The following is a 27,543-nucleotide window of genomic DNA, read 5'->3' as shown; positions in this document are numbered from 1 at the left end:
AAAGAAACCTGTTACTAGAATAAAGGTGAATTTAGAAAATGAAACTGAGAGTCTAGTATCAGTGTTTGTTGTAGCCAGGGCGAATGTGGTTTCTCCCATCTTGTTTGTAGAAGGTTTTCCGGAAGGAAGAGGGCTGTTATCCTCAGTTGTTCAAGTCAGAATGCATTTCCTGCTTATGACCAGGAGTTCCACTTTTTGTAGGGATTCCCCAGACTCTTGCCTGCCATTTACAACTTTGTCTCTGGTACGACGGTTTACTGGGAATCATACTCTCAACCCTGGGCATTCCATGGCTGAGGCCATGAGGGTGTGGTAGACTTTTCCACACTGGTTTGTCTTGGTTACTGGGTGTTCACTGCTTGTTGGACTTTGGCTTCCCCATGCACAAGTCCAGTGTACTTATGTTCCTGTCTTTTGAGTGACAGGAGGGGATATTTGCCTCTATTCTGACAAGGACGTGTTCCTGTCTTGTTGCTTCCGCTGGCAGCAGTGGGACGGTGGCTTCTCTGGGCTGCTCTTGGAGGACCTCAGCTTCAGCTTCCTGACACACTTCTGCCCGTCTCCATCTCTTTGCTTGTAGTGTATCCTGCTCCGATCACATCTCTACAGTTCCCTTAGACATTTATAGATTACACTCAGTGTACAGACATTCTTTCCAAAGGTGCATGGAACACTCATCTAGACTCACATAGAACCACTGTATTTATGTCAGTGAAGTGTGACGAATGCATCCAAATTGGCAATGAACAATGTATACACAGTGTCACCTTGCAGATACCATTCTATGTAAAAGCCTATCTGATGAACTACTGAAGATATTTTTGCTTTAAGGAAGATTTTTTTTTCTGCAGTTAATACATCACCATGTTTTAAAGCTATGAAAATACTGTGCATGTGTGTGTATGCACTTTTATGTCATGTCATATATGTGGTTGGTTCTCTCCCTCCACCATGTTGGTTACTAGATCACAGTCAGGTACCCAGGCTTGCTATCAGGTGACTTTACCCACTGAGCCATCTATCTATAGCCCCAACTATAAGTTTATTACCTTGAAGTAACATCTATGATTATTACATTGTTCTGTAGGTCAGCAATCCGGACAGAATGTGGCTTAGCTGGTTCTCTGTTTTTGGGTTACTGATATTTGTCAGTAGGGTATGCTCCTTTCTGTTGACTGAGGTAGTTTACTCAGGGACTTTGTTGACTTTAATTCCACTCATTGGCAGGGCTGTGCTCTCATCTGCCAGCTGTTAGCCAGGTGAGCTTCTAAAGGCTGACTGCACTCCTAGGTTTGCGCCTTTCCCCTCTGCTTCCAAAGTCATTGATGTTTCACCAAATCCTCCTTAGGGTGTGACCATCTCTGACACTCCCTATCTCATATCCTGCTCATTTCCCCCCCTCTCCTCCCATATTTTTCTGACTCCAGCTAGACTCCTCTTGTTGCCTGGGAAGTAGTTCAGTTGGCTCCACTTAGATTGTCTGGTAGAATCTTCCCCTTAAAAAGGTCTTTAGCTTCAAGTTCTTTTGCAGATTTCCTTGATAGCAGTGCTTGGTTATTAAGCAACCAGAGGTGAGAATACTTTTAGAATCCTATTACAAGGTGTTGGAATATACTAAAAATGAGAACAAATTTGGAAAACAAGAGGCTTGTATAGGAACAATGTAGACACACATAACATTCCAGAAAGGCTTACATGAAAGGAAATGCATATCCACAGAAAAAGTTGAACGAAGCCCAATTAGATTTTTTTTTTCTGGTAGGGTTCTTGAAAACCTGATTCCAAAGATAAGACGAAAGGCAAAAATAATGGCAATTGACCTTGGAAAGCAAGTGTATTCTGCAACTCATTTTATGAAGCTAGCTAGGCTACCCTTGATGTTAAAAACCAGAGGAAAACCTTATCAGAAGAAATAATTAAAAGTCCATACTGTTGTGAGAATTCTCTACATTTGAAGCCAAATAGCATACCAAATTCTGCAATATATAAAAAGGGTAATAGACCAACAGCAAAACCGAAGTGAGAAGTATTTCACACATGACTTTTTTGATTTATAAGCAAATGTTATCTATTCATTAGCATCCCCGAAGGGTGTGCTTGCCAGACTGAGTTGTGCTGGAGGCAGTGGAGCCTTTCTGGAGTGCTAGTGGAAGGACGTCGGATCTCTTGGACTGTGCACATGAAGACGCTGAGAACTGTGAGGCAAGGTATGCAGATTCTTCTACCAAACACGATTACTATGATGTCCCTTCTTGTCATAGGCTCAAAATTATACACCAAAATAGTACTGCAGAGTGGAGCACATCACCTCTTAAAAGTGTTCATTCCCCCATGGGGAGGAGTGTAGAACTACAGTTGTCACCTTTTCTCTAATCTTAAAAAAATTCCAGAACAAAATATAATAATAATAATAATGATGATAATAATAGCAATAATAACTCTTAATGTAGGACAAGAAGAGATTTCTGAAATAGGAAACAGGTATTACAAAATCATAAAGGAAAAGACTGATACATTGACTTCATTAAGAACTTTTTCCTAGTTGGATAGTGGTGGCATACACCTTTAATCCCAGCACTAAGTAGGTAGAGGCAGGCAGATTGAAGCCAGTCTGGTCTACAGAGCAAGTTCCAGAACAGGGCTACACAGTGAAACTCTGTCTCAAACAACAGTACACACACACACACACACACAACACACACACAATTTTTTTCCTATCAAGGTATTATTAGGAGAGTGAAGAGATGAACCAGTAAGTGGAAAAAACACTGATAAAATGTAAGCAACATAATTTATTTCCTCATAAATAAATCAAGGAAATAGTGTGTAATGCACTAACACAAACCATTCAGAAATATATCAACACACTATACAAATTGGAAAACACTGAGTAGTGAGGAAACCTTCATATGCAGTTGATTGTCTTTTCATTACAAAGAAATGCAAGACAGAACATTTCTTTGGCTGGTGTAATATAACCATTGGATGGGTGAAGATTGAAATATCTGAAACTGTCAAGTGTTGCTGAGGGCAGGCCACTGTGTTATGAGTTGTACTTTTACTGTACATATAACATTTTCTGGTCTTTTGGAAACAAACTTATTTTGATTCCATTTCCACAAAACCAAAAACCAGAGAGTAAACTATATTTTAACTACACAAAGCAACGGCTTTTATAATATTTCCATACCATCATTGCTCAGCCTGTATTAATGTTGCTTTTAGATTGCATTATGTTATAATGCTTGATTTTCAAAATTATTGCTTGAACTGCTGGCTCAAGCCTCATCAAAGCTATTATATAAATTGTGTCTGGGAATTAGGACAAAATTTCAAACAATATTGGGAAGTGCCTAAATACACTTATGTCACTTTGTAATAAGTATTTATCATAGTGCTGATTGTAATTATAAAAATTCTAATCAACTCTGAAAAGTCTTGAGGATATTCCACATCCCATAGTATAAAATCTTAGTCAAGATGTAAAAATAAACACAATATATTTATCTCATTTAGTCTGTAAATTTTGTCTTTTAATAATTGCTTAACATGTATTTTAAGATGAATTTCTTTATAGCTTACTATCAGTAAGTGATTTGTATACCTATTCTACATACCTATATACTCAAATTCACATTAAAGTACAGAGAGATTACAAGTAGAAAAAGTTTAAAAAGCCCCATTCTAGACCATGCTTAAGTGTCTGAACACAATCCTTTACAACAGAATTGCTGATAACAGTTTAAATCAAGATAGGTTATATGTTCATTAACAGTATAAGATGCTATGGTACATTCATGGACTACGGTAAACAGCAGTGGAAGTCCATCAACTAGAGTCACCAGCACAGGTTCAGCAAGACTTCCAAGACATGCTAAACAAACTTATTTTGCTTACATTGTCATAAAACTAAAAACCAGAGATTAATCATCATATATCATTTAAGGCTGAGTTATTAGGCAGTGAAACCACAAAGAAAAATATGTCTAGGTGGGCTGGAGAGATGGCCCAATGGTTTAGAACAATGGCTGCTCTTCCAGAGGACTCTGGTTCAATTCCAAGCACCACACAATGTGGCTCACAACTGAAGTGGAAATTTCTGGTTTAACAGCTCGAGAAACTGCCTTGTGAGAAGGCATATGATGTTTTTCTGAAAACAGGTACTTGAGAGGGCTTCATTGGTCTTCCTTGGTGTTCACTTCTAGAGAGAATTTCGCCAAAGATCTTTTTGTGGTATTCCAGCTGATTCTGGCTGCTGTGCTTACTTGTACTGATTGGGCAAAGCCTTGCTGTTTCTGCTGAATCCTGCCACCCACATTGATTCATGTTTGATGTTTGTTTGCTGCTGAATTGGACTGCTGGTATCCAGACAACAAAGAGTGGAATTACCCCAAGAAACTACTTTTCCTATTAACCTTCTTTTCTCCCCCTCTACACAGTAGGTTAGAAGGGAGGTTCAAGTGTTTAAGAACCCTAAAGTAGGCTTTGAAAAAAATCTAAGCCTACAACACAACAGTAGGTAATTCCAGTTCTAGGGGATCTGACTCTTTCACACAGACATGCCTGTAGACAAAACACCATCTTCCTGTCTAATCTTTTCCCCTTGCTTTTCTAATTCCTAGTGGTTCTTGTTTGTAGGGTCCAAGAATCTGGATTTTTAAATAAAATTTAAAAAATAATTTTAAGTTTTCTGAAGAGTAGAGCTTTCATAGCACGAATACCACGCACTAAGTAAACATGATACCAGTTGTTTATATGGTGTTATAAAATATATAAGCAGAGATAATGTTTGATATTTCCATGAGGTCAGGAATGCTTAGCAGTCTAGTGCTTAGGCTAGAGGAAGGCTTTATTACAAAGGAAAGGATAAAGAACAACATTTTTTTAAAGATTTATTTTTATATGTAAGTACACTGTAGCTGTCTTCAGACACCCCAGAAAAGGGCATCAGATCTCATTACGGATGGCTGTCATGTGCTGGGATTTGAACTCAGGACCTTTAGAAGAGCAGTCAGTGCTCTTAATTGCTGAGCTATCTCTCCAGCCCAAAGATCCAACAATCTTTATGAATTTAAATTTGTAAATTCCAAACAAATTACCAAATTATATCAACTATGTTCAAAAAAGCACATAGCCAAGCCAATGAGATTTATTCTCACAGTGCAAGTCTGCTCCATTCCTCAAAAAACCCCTAAGTCGTCCATTACATTAACAGTAATGAGGAAAATCATGCAATCAGATAAAAACACATAGGAAAATACTGACAAGAACAGAATAGCCATTAAAAAAAAAACCAAAAAGTTTCTTCAAGTTTATGGAGAAAATGTTTAAGAATTGGCAATATAACTCAGAGATAGATTGAATATTATCATGTTTGAGGCTTAGTATCTTCAACAATGCAAAACAAATCAAGAAAAAACACAAAAGCAAAAGAATACAAAAAGGAGAAATGACTGTTTCTTAATCATATTTTGTCTATATTTACTTATTTTAACACATAATGAATGCAACCTAGGTCCTATTACATACTTGACAAGAGAATAACCAACAAGCTAAATCCCCCAAATCTCAATAACTGTTTTTTCTTTTATGGAAAATAGGTTTTCTATACGTTATATATTGATTACAATTTCCCTCCCTCCCAGAATCTCCCTACTTCTTATCTTGTCTGGAGCTGCCTCCCTCCTTTTGTCTCTCATTAGAATACAAACTGGTGGGGCCTGAAGAGATGGCTCAGTGGTCAAAAGCATCTGTTGCTCTTCCAGGGGACTCAGGTTCAGTTCCCAGCCCCCACATGGCAGTTCACAACTGTCTGTAACTCTAGTTCAAAGGGATTTGACACCCTCACACATATACATGTAGACAAAACACACATCAAATAAAAACAAATCATTAAAAACAAGCATCTAAGGGGTAATAAAGTAATATATAAGATAAAACAAAACAAATACATTGGAGTAGGACAAAACCGAAACCAAACCAAACCAAAAACCAGCAGGAAAAGACCCAAGAAAAGGCACAAGAAGAAGATATAGACACAGAGACCCACTTGTTGGCATAATCAGGAATCCCATAAAAACACAAACCATGAAGCCAAATAATACAGAAAGGACCTGTAGGGTGAAAGAAGAAAAAAAGAAAGAAAGAAAGGAAGAAAAAAAGAAAGAGCGAGCCCTGACAGGACAGTCATGAGGCCAGGAATCTTGAAAAGGCACCGCAGAGCTTATCTGTTGGCCATCTGCTGGGAATGCATCCTGCACCAGTATTTTGTCTGTCTTTTAGAAAGCACCTTGGTGAAATACCTAACTTCTCATGCAGTTAGTCTCTGGCACCACAGGACCACCCCGTGAACACCTTAGTAATAAAAAGAATCAACAGCGCTACTTATTAAAAATCCAAGTTTCAGGCTCCATGTCAGACAAGCATTTCTAAGGGAAGTCTGAGAATTTGGATTTTTAACAGGGGCCCCTGGTGATTCGAGGGGAAACCTGACACTGCTATGGTAACTTCCACTTTTAATTTTCTGATCTAAATGTAAAGATAAAATATCTGACTTAGAATAAGGATGGCTTCATTTGAAAGTGCCTGCCCTGCAGAAAAGGGCAGATTATAAAGTAACACGTTTTTGTCTAGCTCAGACGTTTTGGTGCTTCAGACCCATAAATCCAAGTGTTTACACTTCCTTTTGAAGTCATAAAAACATCCTAAACTCTTTTTTCAAGTCAAAATCACCACTTCCCTCTAACCCTGGCTCTTTTCCAGTGTTCCTTATATCTCAATATGACATTAGCAGCGCCGTGGGCCCACCAGAAATCTCGTTATTTTTAATTTCTCTTTCCTTAAACCTTGATCTGAGCCTGTCACTTGACTTCCCAATTTGTTCCGTTTGCCCTACTTATTCCCGTTTCCTCGCTCTCATTTCAATCACACTTTGTCTAACTTCACCCATCATTTTGTGTATTCTAATTGGTCCAATGTTGGCCACGCTGTGCTCCCACACCGTAGCTGGAATGGTTTTGCTCTGATCTTATCAAACTCCCGTTTTCTCAAGAAAAGGATTAAGTTTTGTTTTTTAAAAAGGCCCAAACCGATCTTTTAGCGAGGTGCCCAGTTTCAGGTCGTGTGGCTGTCCCCATGTCCAGTCACAATGGCCTCCTTTTAGTCTCTCAGGCTTGCAATGCCTGTTTTTAACAAAAGGCCTTTACATAGGACGATCCTTGTGTTTCTCCGTGGTTGTGTTTATCATCTTTTGGATCTAATTTGAGTGTGACTTCCTTAAGAAAGCTTACTCTAACACTAAGAAAGCTTACTCTAACACCTCTGGCTAGTTTGATAATTTCCTCTCCTGTAAGTTTTCATAACACCTAAGAAAATTGAATCCCCCCCTTCCTAAATTAGACCACTTAAAATTCTATCAGCTTGAACAGTTTGTTTCCTCTCTCAAAGTATTCTCTGGATTTTACTTCTTTAGTTGCACTCCTGTTAGTTTAGGCTTAAAGTAGTCTCTGGAGTTTACTCTTTAGATGCAGGAGTTTAGGCTTAGTAGGTGTTAGGATTCTAAGCTCCACCCCACAGTTACCTGGCAACAGCCATGTATGCCCCGCCCCACAGTTATCTGGCAACAGCCAGGTAGGCCTTGCCCACTCCAAGGAGCTGCTTGCCTCCCCCTCTCTTGCACCTCTTAACTCTCTTCTCTCTTGCCTTCTTGGGCTCTCCTCCCTTCTCCCCTCCTTTCCGCCCCCTCTCCCCATGGTCATGGCCGGCCTTGGCTTCTCTACTCTCTCCCTCTGCCTTTCTCTGCCTCTAATAACTTAACTCCTCTCTCCATGTCCTAAATAAACTCTATTCTATACTGCCGTGTGTCTGGTCCCTTAGGGGGAAGGGCTGCCTCAGTGCGGGCCCGCTGAGGCTCCCCCTTCCCCCACACTCCCATAGAACATATTCTCACACAGCTTCCTCTTTTTATGATCACAGCAGTGGGGAGCCATTCTTGACATCTGGGCTTGTTAGAACCACCACTTCACTCGATTTGCAGCTTCCCTGGCTGCTGTGAGGCTTTCGAACTCCGTGGACATATAACTTAGTTACATTTAACTTGTAGTTAGTTGTCTTCCCACTCCTGTTGGACGCGTTATTATAGCTATTGTATGTTTTCTTAGTACTTACAAAAGGCCTTGTTCAGAAATGCTCAAAATCATCCTGTAGTCTGTAGTTTAGCAATAAATCCCATGTTTAGTTCTGTTTGTCTTTCCTGCATTGTCTCTTGACAAACTCTTCCTTTTCTTTTCACTCATTTCTTTCATGGTACTGAGGTCTGACCCCTGGGCCTGGTACACACTAGATAAGTGCACTACTATTAGCCATATCCCTTGGTGGAGGGTCTTACCTCTCCATTTATAAGACAAAATGTATAGTGCTATCTTTAATAGTATATATATTTTTCTACTTTACATTTCCTCATTTGAAAAACCATACTTTGAAAGATTTGAGAGATGATTTTAGACTTTGTTTCCCTTCCAAATCTCACTGGACTACATTTTTTTTTCCTAATGTAATTTCCCTAGAAAATTTTCTCTCAGGATTAGATTTTTAAAAGAATCTTTGCCTCCAGCTAGCTCTTTTTGGTCTGTCTTATTTTTAAACTCTCTTTATGACAGACCTTGATAGTTCAATGAAAAACCCTAGAACAAAGCATTAGCAAGAGTCAAGAATGATCCTTCCTGTTCTTTAGGAAAGTTCTGAGACAAGAGGCAGCTGCACAGCAGCACACGTTTTATGTTCGTAGAAACTACCAAGGCTGGGAAATAAAATGGTTAATTTTCCAAATAAAAACTCTTGAAATGTCTATTTTCTTCCACATTGGTGAGGCGATACCGGCACACTAAAGTTCAGCTCTCTCCTCCTATTCTTTTAAGTTTACAAAGCTGTAATGGAAGATTTTAGGGGATTATTTTACAAACTAGATACTATGTCTATGTCTTCTCTGCCGGTGTCGTCAGTGTAAACATAGCATATTATACCTATTGTGCTTTGAAAATCAGAAACATTTTCTTCCGTAACTAAAGTAGAAAACCCATAAAAATGATTGAACACAGGATAGAACATAAAAGCCTTTCTTGAAGTTTCCCTTTTTGTTAAGCCTACGAAGCTCTCAGTCCCCTCTGCCTCATTCAAGTGTTATTTGTTATTGATGCAGTTGACTGGCAAACAACATTCTTCAGGTAGTTTTCAAATCTTAGGGAAATATAGCACTAGGGTTTCACGCGGGCCCAGTTTAGAGCATTTGGTGATGGTTCTTGAGGTTAAGTGTGTGAAGATGGAAAACAGCCTTTGTAGCTTGAGAAGGCCATCCTTATCGTTTAAAGGTCTTCTCATGCTGGTGAGGTAAGCGCCTAGTCAAGAAAGGACCCTTTTTGACGTCCAAGAGCAACTGAAGCCAGCCTAAAGTCCCCATGGTACCTGGCCAGGCGATGTATGTATGATGTATGATGTATGTATGTATGTCTCCTCTTGGCTGGTATTGGCCTCTTCTGAGCTATGCAATGTAAGACCTTTTTTGCTGCTTGCTGGATGGCAGCTGATCTGGGATCTCAGGTACCCGCTCTTTTCCAGACACACCGGTCTCCACCTTCAACGCCCCTCCCCTTTGTCCTCCCCCACTCTTCTCTCGCTTAGAAGGTCTGGGAAAATCAGGAACAGTTTCTTTTCCTGGCGAGACCGGGGCGTGGGAGTTGTTCGGGAGAAAAGGAGGCAGAGGAAGAATAACAGTCCACTACTAGTAAGAGTCGGTCGGAAGGGCCCTACCCTGTTGTGCCCGGAGGACCGACAGCTAACGCTAGCGGCGGAGGATACTCAGCCTAAATCCTCGGGCCACACCCGCCGCTCTGAGGCACCAACGGCTGGGCCGGCCGGATCACGTGATAGGGGGAGCGGCGCGCGCCGGCTGCAGCGCCCATTGGCTGGCGGCGGGAGCGCGGGGTTTGATGGGAAGGCATTGGCCAGGCCCAGGGCTCTATCTGTAGGTGCTGCCTGCTCCAGAGGCTCTACGCGGTGGCGACCCAGGCTTCCCCGAGTGGACGCCGGGGCCGAGCGGCGCCCGCTTTCCTCAGGTAGGACGGTGAAGGGAGAGCCGCATAGACGGAGGCGCTCCGGACTGCGGGAACCGGTCGCCGGTTCTCCGTGCGCTGGCCCGGGTGCCTCCGCCCATGCCAAGTGGCCTAGAGCTTGGCGGCGGCTGGGGACGTGCCGCGGGGCTGCCCTCCGTATGCTGCTGCCGCCTTCGCTCGTGGATCGCTCTGCACAGCGGCCCGAGCGGCTTCGGAGTGCACGAGACCCGGCTCTGCCCGCCCCAAGGCCGGGGTTCTCTCCGGGTATGTTCTCAGGGGTTCCGCGCAGTGGCTGTTTAGAGCCGGAGCCCTTGGGCCCACCTGTGTTGAGAAGTGTCAGGAGGTCCCAGAAAGCACGTCCCTAGCTGAAACACCCACCCCGAGTGCTCCGATCACCTCCGCGTCCACCTGAGCTGGCACGACCGGAAGGTCTGAAAACTGTCAGTGTCATGCTGCTCCGTCCGCGTGTGGGCGTGGATTGTGAGCGACTTGGAGGAGCAGCTCCACAACCATTGTCCTTACTTGTTGGAGGGACAGCGGCCAGTCTGAGGGGTGGAGGGGTAGGACGAAGATGCGTGGTGTCAGGAGCGATCCGGGAAAAGCAACTCCAAGGGACTTCAGTAGGCTTAATTCTTTGATGATGTGTTTGCAGACGGAGAGTTCGGATTGGTGAATTTATTTTTGCGTGCAGTTTTAACACCTGTGACTGAGTTTCCCGTGTTCTTTCTTTTTGGCTTCTGGTTTGTAGTGCCTAGAGCCTATTGTTTTCCGTCTCTGTGGCATCGGTCTTAGCGTTGACAACATTGTCTAGAGGTGTGATGGATGTGAGTAAATTTAGTTACAGGCGTAAGTTCAAGCTGGCAGGCAGGACTAAGTCCTCAAAGGTCTCCATAGTGCCTTCTTAGGGGAACAAAGTTGATTTTGAATACATTTTCTTAAACAAGAGTGGTTCATTTAAAAGTAGAGTTTTTAAAAGTTCCTTGACATCTATTGGGGTCATCATAGTAATGGTGTTAATAAATGTTTATGGTGTTTATATACTGGAAGAATACATGGACAGGTGACTCTAACAAAGGTATGAGTTCATATAGAAATCCCCCTGTCAGTCTCTTTTATTTTTATATTTATTTATTTATTTATTTATTTTGTGGTGGTCATCTCATATTAAAAGTGCTTTTAGAAGTGTGCTTATCATTATTTTTTGGGTAATAAAAGTGCTTTTGGAAGTGTGCTTATCATTTATTTATTGGGTAATAAACCTGGTATAAGATATTGGACATTTGAAAGCGATTTCAAACAAATCACATTTAAACCCAAATTGTGTACTATAGTGTGGAGGTGTTGTTAAAGAACAGTTTAACAACACCTCCACACTAGTTTATGTTTAAATTTGGAATCTAAGGTTAAAAAACACAAACCTCCATTTCTTTTGTTGTTTTCTATGAAGGCTTGCAAGTTTATTATAATGGGAAGTGCCTGAAAAATATTCTGCTTTATTTACATGCTAGGATAAACAAGAATAATATTTTCAGTATAACACAAACTTATTTTATACTTAAAGATTTTAAATTATGAAATAATTAAAGCATGTGTTCATTTAATGAAAAGTTAGGCACATGCTTCATTTAGTTATTACATGTGTTTAGCAATAGTAATGGCTAAAATTATCTAAATACTATGTGCTAAACACTGTGCCAAGTGACAAATAATTTCACTTAATTTATACAATTCCAAGGAATGTAAATATTTTAACTGCTTTATTAGCCAAGGCTCAGAGAGTTTAAGAACTCTCTAAGTTTAAGATCATATATCTAGTAAATGGCTGAGCCATATTTTGGATCCTTATCCCATTGTTTTAATGTGATTTGAAATGAGTTGAGAATTCAAGAAAAACACTTAAATCTGAATGTGAATAACAGTAGAAAACATATAGTATGGTAGAGGGCTGAAGAGGTTGGGAACACTCAGATGACTCATGGCGGGTCACAACCATCTGTAATTCTAGTTCTTTGGTATCCACTTCTGACTTCCCTGTGCATAAGGCACACACATGGTGCACATATACATGCAAGCAGAAAACACATACATATAAAAATAAATAAATCCAAAAATCATATTTAGGTGCACTCAACCCATAAGGGCATACATGCTAAGTCCCGTTGTGATATCAGAGTTGGAAGGAGACTGCACAGGTTGGGGACAAGCTGCTTGGGGTCCATGTAAAGGGAAGTGAGTGATTTATGCTTCAGAAGGAAATGCTAGAGTTACTGGGCAAGAAGTAGAGATGCATCAGAAAATGACAATAACAACAGCAAGAAAAACAATTTATTATGAGTAATGACTGTGCTATTAGCAGGCACTAGGGTAAGTTGTTTAGGACATAGTTAAGCCTTTCAACATCTAAGAGGATTCTAACTATTTGTCTTTTGCAAATGAGGAAATTGAGAATCAGGGATGTTTAGATTTTTTGCTCCTTGTTTTACAGTAAGGGATGGTCAGTCAGAATTGGAGTTAAGAAGGCAAGGACAGAAGCAGTGGGTGTGATAGAGAAATGAACTTTATACTGTAGAAAATAGCTAATCTTGTGTTTCACATCTGTCAGAAATACTATCATATGTGCATTATTGTAATTCAGCTTTAATAATACTAGAATTTGATATAAAATTTCTGAAGCAATAAGAATTGATTGTTGCTACTTATGAATATGAAGGCATGGATTTAATGACTATTACTGATATTTCAGAGGGTAAATTTAAAGGCACAACTTCTTGCTTCAGGGAACCTGGAGGCTAAATTATAATTTGTTTTTTTTTTAGCAGTAAAACATTCTCCAAATAAATAACTGACATAAAATAGGTATTTATTATGAATTATGAGCATATTTCATATATTCATTTAAAAATAATATGCAGTAAAGACTATTTTAGGCTAGTTGATCTAAAAGTTCTAACTGGAATCCTAGGAATTTAACAAGCCATTTAGCTTCTCTCTAATGCAAATTTAAGCCCTCAGATTTAGTCAGATAAAGGGATTGGGCTACCTGATACATTGCCATAAACACTGTCTCTTGTTTATAACTCATTTTCCATTTTAGTAGCTTTGCTTACCAACTATTTGAGAAAGTTCAAGGTACTTTCATATATTTTATTTAACTTTGTTTTTATTTGTCTGTTTTATGATGCTAATTGAGCTCAGGGATTAGGCAAGTGCTCTACTGACCACCATCCCCAGCTATCTATATTTTATACATAGACATTCTAGCCTATATAGCTATATTCCAGCCCATGCTATATAAGTATCCTCCATTTCTGATTTCATGCTGTTCAGAATGAACATGCATTCAGAATGTTGCATTAGAAAAAAAAATCAAAACTAAAATGTGTTTGGCTTTGCTACTTAGTATCTTTGGGGCTTAGCAAATTACTTCTTTTAGCCTCAGGGTCTTAATTTGTGAAGTGGTGGGCAACAGTATCTAAATGATAAAATTCTTGGGAACCATTTGTTTTAGGGCTTCTTAGAGATCTGCTGCCAGGTGTGTAACTGATGTTATTAATTTCAAACAGTAAAAAGTCATTCTAAGCCAGATGGGGCATGATGGTACAAGTTTGTAATGCCAGTCAGTACTCAGAGGCAGAGGCAGAAAGGTAGTTGAGGGTAGGCTAGACTATATAGGAAAACCCTGTCTCAAAAAATTCTAACCAAAATAGAGTGGTAAGGTGTGCTGTTTATAAACTTGGAAGGATTCCCTTCTTTTAGAAATGGAAATATGTAATCTAGTTGTGCATGAAACACTGTCAGATATCACAAGCCAGTTGCAAGATAGAAAGGTGATGACAAATACATATTAAATAATTATCTTTCTTGATTATTTTTAGACCCTTAAGATTTTAAGATTTGTTTACTCTTGACTCAGAATTTATACTTTAGTTCGTTAGAGTTCCAGAATACCTCATAATCATATTTTAGAATTTCAAATACTGAGCAGGAGTATGTGTGTGTGTGTGTGTGTGTATGTGTGTATATATTATATATATATATATATATATATATATATATATATATATATATAATATTACTAGATTAATATTTAGTTTGCAACTCAATTGTAACTTATAAAATTAAGTTAGTATGCTTCAGAGTACTTTAGAACAGATATTTTTGCCCATAAGAATCACTTTGTAAATGAAAGTACTTTATAATTAGGCATTCATTACTTTTCTAAAAATAGAAACTCTTAAAATAGGTATGCCTTGATAATTCTGATATATAAATAGTATTGCAGTTCTTACTGAGTGCTGATAATTATTTTGTGATTATATTTATGGTTAAAACATGGGAGATATAGTTATGAAAATAAGTGTGTGTGCATGTGCGTATAAGTATAGTTTCACACACTTATAATCATATACTTGCAGCCTGATAACATATCAGTTTGAGGGCATAATATTACCATTTCAACTTAAAAGAATAAGAAATTATAAAATGATTATTTGTTAAATTGATTTATGATGTTATTATTTCTTAGTCTTTATATAACATTCGAGAATGTTAGATAAACAAAGAATATACAGCTAGCTGAACTTAAACTCATCTAGCTTGGGGGTCTTAGACGTTTAGTAACACATGCTTAATTGGGTGTTGATCAGCAGTATTCAGAAACAGAAGTCTGAAGATAGAGTGACTTATGTGCTGTGGGGCAAATCTCTAGCTTTTTTGTTCTCTAATTTTTTCTTTTTAAATTTCTCTAAGGTGTTTACACTAAAAGGCTGCCCTGTGATAAACTGTTGACATTGCTCACTTTAATTTACAAAAAAAAATTAAGGCTCAGATTTTTGAATGATTTATTTTTTTAAAAAAATTTATTATTTTTATTAAGAACAGGAAGTTTGTAGGTATGTGTAACTTTCTAAAGTGATTTGTCTTTAAAAAATATTTCCAACTCTACTTTTACTTTTAAGTATGTCCTTTGAATATATCAGTGACTATCTGGATTCAAGTTTTATGTAAGTGGAGGCCAACAAATAATTTACTTTTAATTTATTTAGTATTGAATATTGAAACATAATGCATAAAAAATTTAGAGAGAATGTGCTCTGTATTTAACTTAACAATTTAAAATATTTTACTTTGTTTCTAGCTGTGACTTCTTTTGGACAACTCATGGTATTTATTATTGTGCCAAGTTTCTACAAATAAAAGATGGGTGGATTATTTTCTCGATGGAGGGTAAGAAAAAAAATTTCTGAATTGCTAGTTTTTAAAATCTAACAAAAGTATTATAAAGATTTCACAAAGTTATCCTTTGGAGTATACTTTTTAATGAGTTTGATGTGATATATTTAATTTTATTTAACTCCATTAGAATTACTTCTTTGGATATTATTTTGGTAGTTCTATTTATTTTATGGCTATCTAATATGTCTACTAATTTATATATATATTTTATACAAGTAGATTTCTTCTCAAACTGCCCAAGTTCCAAGTTTATTTTAAAAGTAGTTGAAATTAAAATTTTATACCATACTTATGTTTTTTTGTGTACTATACCATCTATCTAATCTGTCTGTCTGTCTGTCTGTCTGTCTGTCTATTTGGAGACAGGGTTTTACTGTGCAGCCTTGAACTCATAGAAATTTGTCCTGCTTCTGCTGGTATTAAAGGAATTTTTGTTTTGTTTTGCTTTTTTTTTTATTAGCATGTCACATAAATTTACTGATACCTTACTAAATATTGCCTTTAAGAGTTATAGGTTGAATAAAATTAAAAAATGCAGATTTTATTAGATAAACCTTTAGAGAAAGTATCTCAAATTTAGAGATATAAAGTATAAATTATATTGATTAATACTCTCCTAATGTAAGAAGAGATAATATAGTTTAAGCCAAACTAATTTCCTTATTCCTTATCATAATAATAGAGTCTAGTAATACTTGGTATATAATTTAGCTTTTGACTTTTAGATCCATGTTTTAGATTTGTGTTATATTGACTTTCTATCTCTTTTTTAAAAAAATCCACAGGTAAAATAACATCTATTGTATGCAACATGATGTTTTAAAATGTATACATTACATTGTTTAGCTATAGCTAATTAACATATTCATTAACTCACATAATTATATTTTTGTGGTGAGAAACATTCCCTCTGTTAGCATTTTTTCAAGAATATAGTATATAGGGCTAGAGAGATGGAAGTGGTCAAGTATACTGCCATTTTTACAGGAGCCAACAGACAGCTCCTGTGGGTCATTTTACCTCATTTTACTGTGGTGGTCTTAGGCTGGGGCAGGGAAGGAGAGGCCTGCTGCCACTTTGAGGGTTTTTGTGGTGCTCTGCTCAGGGACTGTGATTGGTTTCATCAGGGTCTTAAAATCCAAAAAGGTTCTGACAAACCAGATCTTCTGAATGTTTAATTTTTCACTTAAAATCTTAGTTTACTTTCAAAATGACTTTATGAGAATTTACAAGTCTGAACCACTCACCAGTCACTGTTTTCCGAAAGTGATAAAATTGATTTTGCTGCAGATACAAGCCAGGAGCTTCATGTAGGGAATCGAGGGGACCACAGGGTGTGCCCCAGTCCTTTAAACTCTCCAGATCACAGAGAACTAGACTCCAAACTAATACTTAATTTCTGTTCCTGAAGTATGAACTCATGCCCAGCCGCTTGTCATTTTCGGACATACCATCCTGTGAGATAAGAGCCTCCAGGAGCTCTGGGCTCTTGACTTGTCCAGTCAAGGTCAGTCAGGCTATTCCTCTTCCACTGACCTGGGACTTCCAGCCTGAACCAGGAGCTTCAGGTTGGAATATTGCTTAACAGGAATCAGCCAGTCCCCTCTTTCAAAGCTGATTGTTGCTGCCCTGTGCGAAGAAGACGCTCTCCCAGAGGAAGAAACCCGGGAAGTGCGACCTTCAGTGTTTCAGGTGTTTGGGTTCGTGCCACACTGAGAATAAGAGGGGCATCCTAGTATTGAGAAAAAAATTAAAAATAAAGCTTATTGGGGTACTAGTCTCAGCATTTGTACCTCTGATCCACCTCCCCCCCACCAAAAAAAAAGGGGAACCTGTACTGTTGTTGTTGTGGAGGACTGGAGTTAAGTTCTCAGTGCCCAGGTCAGGTCCTTCACAATCACCTTCATGGGTCTGTACCTCTAGCTTCCCACGGTGCCTGAATTCAAGGACTGCACAGAAACACATGGATATGCATGCTTTAAAATGAAACAAATTCATGAGCAGAGTATAGTTATCATTATAAGCTATAGTTACAGTTCTGTACCATCTGTAGAACTTACTCTATGTATTTTGTATCCCTTGACCCCAAAGCTTTCAATTCTTTACCTCCAGTTTCCTTACATTTTTTACTTTCTACTTCTATGGGATCTTTTTTTCATTCCACAGATGGATGAAGTGACATTTCTTTAAAATTCTTTGACAGAGCCAGGCATGGGGGCTCATGCCTTTAGTCCCTACACTTGAGAGACAGGCAGGCCAATGAATCTCTGTGACTGTGAGGTAGGCCTGGTCTACAAAGTGAGTTCTAGGACAGCTAGGGCTGCTACACAGAGAAATCCTGTCTCAAAGAACAAAATAAAACAAAAACATAAGCAACAACAAAAAATTGTGACAGACTAAGAATCAAATTAGCTTATCATTTTTTTTTGTTTTTTGTTTGAAATTATATGAAGTTGCTGCTATTCTGCTTTGACATACAAAAATGGCAATTTCATATGATTCAGTTTTACGTTATCAGCTCTTCTAGGGATATAATATTGATATAAATATTTTCTCAATTGCCATTTGAACAATTCTGGCTTATATAGAAATACCTTTGGCAAATAATCTGTGCTATTATAAAGTATTCTTATATACTCTTTAAAATTTTCGGTTTTCAAAAGCTGTGTACTTAGGGCTGGAGAGATGGCTCAGAGGATAGAGCACTGATTGTTCTTCTGCAGGACCCTTGCTCAATATCCAGCACCTAGTTGGTGGCTCACAACTGTCTATAACTCATAACTGTCTATAATTTCAGGAGATCCAACGCCCTCTTCTGGCCTCTTTGGCACCAGGGATGCACATGGTATATAGATACATACAGGCACATATCTATAATCATTTCAAACAAACAAACAAACAAACAAACAATCAAACTTCCTCCAGAATTTTAGGAATCACAGTGAAGGTAGTCTTTTTTTTTTTTTAAACCTCCAGAGCCCTGTGGGGGCTTTAATGCTGGAATCAATTGGTGTGCTGCTAGCACAGACCCAGCATTACTGAATTAGACTATCTTTAGTATGTGAATCCCTTTGGGTGAAAATATGTTTCTCTCTATAAAATCTATACTGTTGAGGTTAAGAATGGTAAAAGTACAGCTGTCAAAGTCAAAAGTTTCAGGAAAAAGTTATTTTAAGAATCTTACATAGTTTGGTAATTATAATTTTTCAAATATAGTTACGAACAGGTAGACATATAGCTTGGTAACATTGAGAAACCTAGTTGAGAATTACAATTCTTTTAATGACTTACCTAAATGTGTTTTTATCAAAATGTTTGTAGTAACAACTTTTAATGTCAGGTCTTATTTCTGTTTCTAAAACAGGCAAAACCTTCAACAGTAGAAGTTCTAGAAAATATAGATAAGGTATGTTCTTTGGCTCTAAAGTATTTTAATTTATTTTAGATGTTAATTAAATATTACTTTAGTAATTTTATATTGGAGAAGAGCTATGGGAACTTAAAGATGATATAGAGCATTGCTTCTCAACTTTCCTAATGCTGTGACCCTTTAGTACAGTTCCTCATGTGTGGTGACACCAATCACACAACTATTGGAATAGCCCACACGTACTGATTCAGCTGGCTATGAAGTTGTGTCTATATTCTCAATTGTTAACAGTCGTGCCTCCAGTGCCAGGCTAGCAGAATAAGTAAATGTTTGTTGCTCCCCTACCTGTCCAAAAAGAAATGGCAAACTGCCATGGACAAGGTCACTTTGTCCTTAGTGCCAAAGGGGCAAACAGAGATGGATCAGGCGCTGTCCTGCTGCTGATTGGTTCAGACTCAATGAGTAAAGAGCGAGGCTTTTTTCATAATGAACTGGCACTGGAGACAGAAGCTGACCGGGCGAGAGCAGGGAGTTTGAATGGAGAGCCAGGTGGAGAGAAGTTGGATGAAGTCTGATGGACTAGCTGAGGGACTTCCCCAGCAAACAGCTTACAGATGTCTCCCTGTCTTGATTATTAGAGCTCAAGCAGGACCCCAAGAGCCCAGCAGTATCAAATTTTTTTGTTGCTACTTCATAACTGCAGTTTTGCTACTATTATGAATTATAGTGTAGATAATATATACACTATATATCTGATATATAGAATGTTTGATAAATGACCCTCAAAGGTTGTGACCCACAGGTTGACAACCACTGAGACAGAGGAGTACTGAGAACTATGATCTCAAAAAAAAGAAAGGAAAAAGAAAAAAAAAGAAATATGAAGTCTTTTAGTGACTTAAGAAGCCTGAATCAAGTAGTAATTGAATGTGTTAGAATGCAATTAGAGCTAACATGGTGAAAATCAATGTAACAGATAGCTTAATAAAGATTGCAGGCTGCTGTGCAACAGTTCTATAGCTTTAAAATTTTTTTATTATATATAATTTTTTCCCCTCAGGATATTAGAATAGTGAATAGACTGTGAAATGATGTAATTTCAATCACTATTTTGATTTTTTTTTTTTTTTGAGATAGTCTCACACTGTTCTGTCTTCTGGCCTAGAACTGTCTAATACCAGGCTGGCCTCAGACTTGGAGAAATCTGCCTGCTTCTGCCTGTGGGCCAGGATTAAAGGTGTATGCGCCCATACTCGCCCTACTATTTTTATTCCTTTTTTTGGTCAGATTTTTAAAGGCCATATGTGGAGAATTATTTTTCTTGACTCCATAAATATTTGTTGATGCCAATTTCATTTCTCCAGTTTTTGTCAGTTTGGTAGATTAAAAATAGTATTTAGGGTCTGGAGAGATGGCTCAGTCCTTCCAGAGGTCCTGAGTTCAATTCCTAGCAACCACTTGGTGGCTCACAACTAACTGTCTGTAATGGGATCTGATGCCCTCTTTTGGTGTACTCACATATATAAAAAACAAATCTTAAAAAAATATAGTATTTAATATTTCAGTTTAAAAAGTAATTGTAGACTTATTTTGTTTTTAACTTAATTTTTAGTTTACTATTCCATGTTTGCTTTAAAATGATAGAGCATTGTATTACATTGAATTTTAGGAATCTTATGCAATCTTTCTGTCATGTTAATTCTTTCAATTTTAATTTTTAAATAATTTTTGAGATTTCACAATATGGGATACTTTTCTCTTAACAGGAAATTCAAGCATTGGAAGAATTTAGAGAAAAAAATCAGAGATTGCAAAAATTATGGGTTGGAAGATTAATTATCTATTCTTCAATTCTTTATCTGTTTACATGTTTAATTGTGTACTTGTGGTATCTTCCTGATGAATTTACAGCAAGACTTGTCATGACACTCCCATTTTTTGCTTTTCCTTTGATGTAAGTATTCTTTTTGTTGATCTTTTTCTTTGTAACCAGATAATATTAATTTTTTATTATAAAATATTAATGTCTCAGGTTGAATAAATTTGGATTATTTTTGCAGTTTGATAATTATTATTTTTTTAAGTTGTAGAATAATTTCTACTTTATAACCCAATGGTATACCTGAGGGATATCACCATTGTTACTAGTAACGTATAGTTTTCTGATAGATGGCCATGATTCCTGTAGGGATTGGGCATGGAGTTCGGGGAGCTAATGAGTGGCAAACGTTTGCAAAACTGAAATAATAAGTGTCCAAGTGATTCTAAATATATATCTTTCACCCTAACTCCTTTCTTTAATTATTGCTATAATCAATAATTTCTTCTTTAAGTACTTCTTAATCTGGTATTTTATAGGAGGTATATCTCAGTTGAAAATTTTGGGAACAGTTTTTCCATTTAATTAGCAAACATTTATGTCGATAACAGTTGTGTAGATATTGGGTTATAATTGCGTATGGTAAACAAAATTGAGAAATCATTGGCTATAGATAGATCTTAGGCTATATATAAAGTAATAAATATGATTAATATTATCACAGAAATGCAAAATGCGATGAGAACAGAGGACCCAACTTGGGCTTAGTGTGGGGGTCTAGAAAGAGTTTTGGTTGTAAGTTTTCAATTGGTCTCAAGTTAAGCAGCTTAAAGCAATACTCATTCATTATATCAGAGCTTTGAAGTTTGAAATTTAGGCAGCTTAACTGGGTGTTTGCTTAGAATCTCATAGGCTGGAGTCTCCAGGGATGAGACAGCAGTCTATTTAGAATCTCTGGAGGGAGGAACTATAGACCTAGGCTGTTGGTCAACTTCTGATTCTCTGATTTACCTGATTAATCTATGATAATCTCCCATCTTAAAATCAATAACTTTGTTTATAGCTGCACAGTCCTTCACAGCAGTTGTCTAGATTACTGTGTGATTGATTATATAACCAAGGGCTGCACTGAGAGGAAGGATATCAATGGAATTGTTTACTACAGACTTCTGAAGAATTGATGTCTGAATTTGAGACTTGCAGATTGGATTATGTATAAAGTGGTATGACATGGCGGCAAGAAGAGTGTAGCTGTAGCTCTAGGATCGGCGTCATGTTGCATTTGCAATTGGGATACAGAATAAGGTGAATGCTGTGGCTACACTTGTGTTTACCTTTTTATGAAGTCTGGGACCCAACCCAGAGTATGGGTCTGTCCACATTTAGTGAAGCCTTTTATTCATGTCTGTCTCCTAAGTGATTCTGAATCTAGCCAAATTGACAAGATTAACCATCATGTTATAGGACTGAGAGTGTAGCTTCTAATAAATTAGAAGGAAGTAAGAATGGATCTGGAGTAGGAAGCTGGAAGGATATTGTAGTTGATAATGGGAATGATGAATGCTTTGTATTTGGTGGGTGGGAGAGGAGCAGATGGATTGAGTGAAATTGATGGATTGGAGATTTAGGAAGTAGCATTGAGAGACTTAGTAATTGGATATGGGGTGAAGAGGAGGAATCACTTCAAGGGTAAAATTCAGGTTTATAGTTTGGGATATGTGGTTGAGGGCATTATCATTCATCAACATAGTGAATAATACGAACAGGAGGAGGTTTGGTGAGCCACTGTTTTCCTATTGGAGCTGTCAAATGGATGGCTAAGTATGAGTATGAGCTTTAGAGAAAATTCAATGGAAGATAAAAATTTAGGATTTTGTAGCTTATAAATATTAGCTGAAGTCAGGCCTATAATCTCAGCTACTTGGAAAACAGAGGCAGAAGGATCACAAAATTAAGACCTGTCTGGACTATAGGGGAGTTGATTTAGGCTATGCAACCTACTGAGCACCTGTCTCAAAAATAAGGTATAGGGGCTACAGCATATTAGTAGAACATTTGCTAGTATCTGTGAGGCTCTGGTTTTGGCTCCTAGTACCACACACACACACACACACACACACACACACAAGGTTACCAAGCCATCATCTCTTTATTTATAAAGTATTAGGCATCTGCAATGTATTAAGTAGTGGTCCAGACCATAGTGATATGAAAAATAAAGGTAAGATTCTGCTCCATGTAACTTGAATTTCTCAGTGATTAGATAAAAAATAGAGATAAGTTAACAAAGACATACACTTAATTTAGAGAGAGATATGTGCAATGAAGGAAATCAAGTGATGTGATTGAAAATAGGTTTCTATACAAGGGTCCCAGAAGGCCTCTGTTTAGGAAGTGGCATTTGAGTTGAGCATTAAGCGTGAAGAACAAGTATGGAAAAAGGTGAGGTTTATGAAGACTATATGGAGCATATAGTGGCACATATACCTACAAAGTTCCATGTAAAGGTTTATTTAAAAAATATTAGTAGTAATTCTTTTTAATGATATGATTTTAAGTAGTTCTTTTATTCTATATGTTTTCTGGTAGTGTTTGGATTTTTTTTTTTTTTACATCAGTGTATAAAACAAGGCCTAGGAGTTGAAGGATTATGCTTCTACAATTAGAAAATAGAAAATGTGTTGACTGAGAAATTGAGTATATAGCTTATTTGAGGGGCAAAGATAACAGGCATATTTGTAATGTGTGATGGAAAGATAAATGCTGTGAGATGAGCTTATGGAAAATCATAGCTTGGGAGTATGAATTTCACAGTAGGTGAAATGAGAAGCTTCTATAGTGAAGAATAATAAGATAGAAATTACATTAAGAGGATCACATATATGCTGTTTTATGGAGACAAAAGTAAAATACCTAGGGAAGCTGCTATATAAGGGATTTTGTTTTATTTCATTTTTGAGACTGGGTTTCACTGTGTGGCAGTGGTTTGCCAGAGACTCACTGTGTACACCAGGCTGACCTTAAACCTACAGAGATCTGCTTGTTTCTGCTTCCTGATTGCTTGGATTAAAGGCTTGCACCACCTTGCTTGGCTTAATAAATTTAAAGATAAAGGGATATTGGACTGCCCAGTAACACCAGATGTTAACAGATAACTTAGAAATATTTTGAAAGTTAGAACTGATAGGATATGACAGGAAGAAATAGGATATAGAAAAAGTATCAAGAGTGCTAGGCCAGGTTTTAGTTTAATCTTTAGTGCAGGACATATTTCCAAATTTGAACTCCCAAACTCATAATCAGTTTTGCATGTGTAGAGTGAACGAACACATTAATGTGCATGCTCAGTTAGGAGATCTGAAGTTGAACTCATAGCTAACATTGCAGTTAGTTTTCTGGTTGCTGGCCTTGAGCCTCCTCACATGCTAGACCCGGGCTCTGCCTCCAAGCTGTGCAGCCAGCTCTCTCTTAACCTTTTTATTCCCCCCCCCCTTTTTTTTTAAAAGAAATCCTTTTTTTTAAATTCCAAAGTAGAAATGATTTTATAATGCTGAGCTCTTTTACATTGCTTCGTTTCTATTTTTTCATAAAAAGCAGGGAGACAATAAGATTAAAAGTATGAGATACTTAGTTGATTGAAATATTTTAGGGACTAGAGAGACGGCTCAGCTGTTAAGCACACTGACTGCTCTTCCAGAGGTCCTGAGTTCAAATCCCAGCAACCACATGGTAGCTCATAACCATCTAAAATGGGATCTGATGCCTTCTTCTGGTGTGTCTGAAGACAGCTACAGTGTACTCACATTAAACAAATCTTTAACATTTTTTAATAAAAGTAGGAAAATATTCTAACTTGACATTCAGTTCGATATAGCAGGTTGATTTTCTGATTATAAAAGGTAATTTATAAATGTATGATTAGAACTCTGCTAATTCTAATTGTTGCCTCAAATTGTGTTTTTTGTCATGGAATACCTTGGTTTTCTCCACCTATGTTAATTGAGAGTTTTGCTGGGTATAGTAGCCTGGGTTGGCGTTTGTGTTCTCTTAGGGTGTGTTTGACATCTTCTCAGGATCTTCTGGCTTTCATATTCTCTGACAAGAAGTCTGGTGTAATTCTGATAGGTCTGCCTTTCTATGTTACTTGACCTTTTTCCCTTACTGCTTTTAATATTCTTTTTTTGTTTATTACATTTGGTGGTTTGATTATTATGTGACGGGAGGAATTTCTTTTCTGGTCCAATCTATTTGGAATTCTGTAGACTTCTTGTATGTTCATGAGCATCTCTTTCTTTAGGTTAGGGAAGTTTTCTTCTATCATTTTGTTGAAGATATTTACTGCCCCTTTAAGCTGAAAATCTTTGCTCTCTTCTATACCTATAATCCTTAGGTTTGGTCTTCTAATTGTGTCCTGGATTTCCTGGATATTTTTGGGTTAGGAGCTTTTTGCATTTTGCATTTTCTTTGTCTGTTGTGTAATTGTTTTCTAAGGTATCTTCTGCACCTGAGATTCTGTCTTCTATCTCTTGTATTCTGTTGGTGATGCTTGAATCTCTGACTCCTGACTTCTTTTCTAGGTTTTCTATCTCCAGAGTTGTTTCCCCTTGTGATTTCTTTCTTGTTTCTACTTCCATTTTAAGATCCTGGATGGTTTTGTTCAAATCCTTCACTTGATTGTTTGTATTTTCCTGTAATTCTTTAAGGGAGTTATTTATGACCTTTCTGATGTCCTCTATCAGCATTATGAGCTGTGATTTTAAATCCAAATCGTGGTTTTCCTGTATGTTGGGGGTATCCAGGACTTGCTCTTGTTGGAGAACCTCATTCATGTGGTGCCATCTTGCCTTGGTTTCTATTGGTAACTTTCTTACATTTGCCTTTTGCCATCTGGTTATCTGATGTTAGTTGGTCCCACTGTCTCTGGCAGGGGCTTGTCCCTCCTGTGGGCCCACAAGCCCGTGTCAGCACCCCTGGGAGACCAGCTCTCCCCTGGCACAGAGGGCTGTGGCTCAGTCCTGTGCTTGGGTGCAGATGGAGCCAGGAAGGACCCTGTCCCAGCTGCTCTACCACGCTTGTGCTCCCTGTGCTCCTGGCTGTACCCCCTCGCCCCCCTTTGGACAGTCACTGGAGAGAAAATAGCAGTCTCACCTCCAAACCTGGGAATCAAAGCACTCCCTGGAGAGTATATCTCCCCAGCAGGACCGGAGCACAGGAGGCTATGGAGCAGCCTAGCCCATGGGTGCAGATGGAGCCCAGAAGGACCCTGTCCCAGCTGCTCTGCCATTCCTGTGCTCCCTGCACTCTTGGCCGCACCCGCCTTGGACAGTCACTGGAGAGAAAATGCACCTGAATCGTTTTTTAAAGTTAGTGTACTTAAGTATCAATTTGAGATAGCCTAGAGTCATCCGAGAAGTCTCATTTGAAGGATTTTCTAGATCGATTGGCCTGTGTATTACCTTCTGGGGGATTATCTTGATGCTAATTGATTAAAAGGGCCCAGCCCACTGTTGTGGTGTCTTCCTTCAGCTGGTCTTTCTGGACTATATAAGAAGGCTGCTAGGTGTTAGGCTAGGAGCTAGCCAGTTAACAGTTCCTTCATGGTTTCTACCTTGTTTGAGTTCTCGTTTGAGTTCCTGCCCTGACTTCCCTCAATGATGGGTTGTGATATGTTAAGTATAAACTAAGTAAAACAGTCCTGTCTTCAGTTGCTTTTGGTTAGTGTTTTGTCAGCTATACAAAGGAAACTAGAACTGTCATATTTGTGTGTCTGTGTGTGTGTGTGTGTGTGTGTGTGTGTGTGTGTGTGTGTGTTGGGTCAAATGACTTCTTATGGGTCGTGGTTGTTTTCTTCTACTCTGGGTCCTGGGGATTGAATTCGTGCTATCATGATCTATGGTAAAGCCTTGGCTCGGTGAGTCATCTTCCCTTCCCATGAAGCATTTGAGACTATGTGTATGTGGTGATTTAACCCAGCGCCCATGCATGCTAGACAAGCACTCTTCCAACTTAGTCACAGCTCCAGTCTGTTGTATCATTTATAAGCAGGCTTATGTATTCTTTGTCTTTTTCTTTCCTACCACCTTCTTGCCTCCCTCCATCCTTTACTTCATTTTTCCTTTCCTTTCTCCTTCCTTCTCTTCTTCATCTTTGTCTTTTTTGATTCTCTGTGTAACCCTGGCTGTTCTGGAATTCACTCTAAGGCAAGGCTGGCCTCCGACTTACAGAGATCCTCTTGCTTCTGCTTTCCAAGCATTGGGAACAAAGGTTTGTGCCAACACCACTTGGCAAGTGTTTCCTTACTAAAACTTTATAGATATTTTGTTCTCTATAATTTCAGAACTTAATTACTATAAAAAGTTGATTTTATCTTTGAGGAATTAACCATGGGCTTCCTCCATGGTGGGTTTTTTTTTTAATTAAATAAAACTTTATTGTTTTCTGTACTGGCTAGTTTTGTGTATCAACTTGACGCAGGCTGGAGTTATCACAGAAAGGACCCTCCCTGGAGGAAGTGCCTCCATGAGATCCAGCTGTAAGGAATTTTCTCAATTAGTGATCAAGAGGGGAGGGCCCATTGTGGGTGGTGCCATCCCTGGGCTGGTAGTCTTGGGTTCTATAAGAAAGCAAGCTGAGCAAGCCAGGGGAAGCAAGCCAGTAAGTAACATCCCTCCATGGCCTCTGCATCAGCTCCTGCTTTCTGACCTGCTTGAGTTCCAGTCCTGACTTCCTTTGGTGATGAACAGTAGTGTGGAAGTGGAAACTGAGTAAACCCTTTCTTCCCAACTTGCTCCTTGGCATGATGTTTGTGCAGGAATACAAACCCTGACTAAGACATTTTCTTTTATATTATGTTCTGGACTGCTGTGTGTCACTGTAGTTGGTGCTTTGTTATTTGATACATTGCAGAATCATCTCTTCCAGTTGCCTTTTTCTTATTTGTTACCCCAGTCTCTACTGTTGCAGCTCCTATTTCAGTAACCTTTTCACTTTGGGAAACACAGGCCAAGTTATGT

At 38.3% G+C, this 27,543-nt stretch overlaps 1 protein-coding gene across 5 annotated transcripts in view; it reads left to right on the top strand.

The window, feature by feature from the left end:
- The first annotated feature begins 9,964 nt into the window (after positions 1 to 9,964).
- The window catches only part of Lnpk (lunapark, ER junction formation factor), a 77,100-nt gene continuing 59,521 nt past the window's right edge, over positions 9,965 to 27,543 (top strand). For 4 of the 5 annotated variants that reach the window (XM_052182730.1, XM_052182728.1, XM_052182729.1 and 1 more), the window contains exons 1-4: positions 9,965 to 10,109; positions 15,244 to 15,332; positions 18,706 to 18,747; positions 20,478 to 20,665. In XM_052182730.1, the coding sequence (XP_052038690.1) occupies positions 15,306 to 15,332; positions 18,706 to 18,747; positions 20,478 to 20,665 (257 nt within the window). In that variant the 5' untranslated portion in view covers positions 9,965 to 10,109; positions 15,244 to 15,305. The remainder of the gene's footprint in view (positions 10,110 to 15,243; positions 15,333 to 18,705; positions 18,748 to 20,477; positions 20,666 to 27,543) is intronic. The other variant, XM_052182726.1, reaches the window with a different exon arrangement.

Source organism: Apodemus sylvaticus, chromosome 5, assembly GCF_947179515.1.
Source record: "Apodemus sylvaticus chromosome 5, mApoSyl1.1, whole genome shotgun sequence".
Classification (NCBI taxonomy): Eukaryota; Metazoa; Chordata; class Mammalia; order Rodentia; family Muridae; genus Apodemus; species Apodemus sylvaticus.
The sequence above is the reverse complement of the archived record's forward strand: the minus strand, read 5'-3'. Positions and strand labels throughout refer to the sequence as shown.